Source organism: Grampus griseus (genome assembly GCF_964374135.1).
Source record: "Grampus griseus genome assembly, chromosome: 11".
Classification (NCBI taxonomy): domain Eukaryota; kingdom Metazoa; phylum Chordata; class Mammalia; order Artiodactyla; family Delphinidae; genus Grampus; species Grampus griseus.
In genome coordinates this window covers 25,193,303-25,194,705 of record NC_139005.1, presented here as the reverse complement: position 1 = coordinate 25,194,705, position 1,403 = coordinate 25,193,303, and the positions used below count along the sequence as shown (strand labels likewise).

Below are 1,403 nucleotides of genomic sequence, written 5' to 3'. Positions count from 1 at the left end.
TCTCACAAGAGGGAGTGAGAGCACATCCTTCTACTCCATCATCTTGGTTCAGGGCTCAATCCTGTGTCTTCTATGTCATAAAAATTTTAGTATTATTTGTTCTAGTTCTGTGACAAATGTCATGGGTATTTTGATAGGGATTGCATTATGCTTTGGGTAGTGTGGTCATTTTAATGATATTTATTCTTCCAATTGAAGAGCATGGTATATCTCTCCATTTCTTTAAATCATCTTCAATTTCTTTTATCAGTGTTTTACAGTTTTCAGTATATATGTATTTCATCTCCTTGGTTAAGTTTATTCCTAAGTATTTTTTTTTATATGATTTTAAACAGTATTTTTTTTTACTTTCTCTTTCTGATATTTCATTGTTAGTGTAAAGAAATGCAACAGATTTCTGTATATTAATCTTGTATCTTGCTAGATTCATTTATTCTAATAGTTTTTGTATGAAGACTTTAGGGTTCTCTACATAAAGTATTATGTTATCTGCAAATAGGGGCAGTTTTACCTTTCCCTTCCAATTTGGATACCATTTATTTCGTTTTCTTGTTTGATTGCTGTGGCTAGGACTTCCAATACTATGTGAAATAGAAGTGGTGTAAGTGGGATCCTTGCCATGTTCCTGAATTTAGCAGGAAGGCTTTCAGCTTTTCACCATTGAGTATTATGTGGCTGTGGGTTTGTTGTAAATGGCTTTTCTTTTTTTTTTAAAGTATAATTTCCACTTTATTGTCTTTCCAGGGAACAGTATTTCTTTAGTCTTTAAGGACTTAGCTCCTTACATGGGCTTTGGTGGAGGTCGTGGGGCAGCACCAGCAGGTCTAAATCAGGGTGGAGTTTTTCAGTCCTTCTGGGCTTCCCGAGAACGATTCCTGACTACCTTGCTGTGAATGGCACAACTCATGCAGTAATGCAGTTTCATATACAGCTTAGGAAGCACATAGGTGTCGAAAACACTCACTTCGGAAATGTCCCTGACAGCTGCAGCCTCTACGATGTTCCGAATGATGAACTTCTTAATGGCCTTATCCTTGGGCACACAACGGGCACTGTTGGTACAGCGAATAGGCTGCACGTGGCCGCGTCCCTTTTTGGCATGACCATTGTTCCTTCTTTTCTTGGTCATCTTGGAAGCAAGGAGGTGAAAGAGCATAAATGGCTTTTAATATGTTCCCTCTATATCCACTTTGGTGAGAGGTTTTTTTTTGTTTAATCATTAATGGATGCCGAATTTTGTCAAATGACTTTTTCTGCATCTATTGAGATGATCATGTTTTTCTTATCTTTCCTTTTGTCAATGTGGTGTAGCACATTGATTGATTTGCTTATTTTGAACCATCCTTGTGAAACTGGAATGAATCCAACTTGATCATGGTGTACAATCCTTTTAATATATTGTT

The 1,403-nt window shown here is 36.8% G+C and overlaps 1 protein-coding gene across 1 annotated transcript; it reads right to left on the bottom strand.

Annotated features, from left to right (window-relative positions):
* Positions 1-697: 697 nt before the first annotated feature.
* Positions 698-1,132, bottom strand: LOC309830297 (small ribosomal subunit protein eS26-like). The gene has a single exon (XM_082666763.1). The coding sequence runs from the start codon at positions 1,127-1,129 to the stop codon at positions 845-847; it is 285 nt and encodes a 94-aa protein (XP_082522889.1). The 5' UTR covers positions 1,130-1,132; the 3' UTR covers positions 698-844.
* Between the last annotated feature and the right edge of the window lie 271 nt (positions 1,133-1,403).

What these genes read in the sequence shown, in the direction of transcription:
- LOC309830297 (XM_082666763.1), bottom strand. Translation starts at nt 1,129, where the DNA reads ATGACCAAGAAAAGAAGGAACAATGGTCATGCCAAAAAGGGACGCGGC.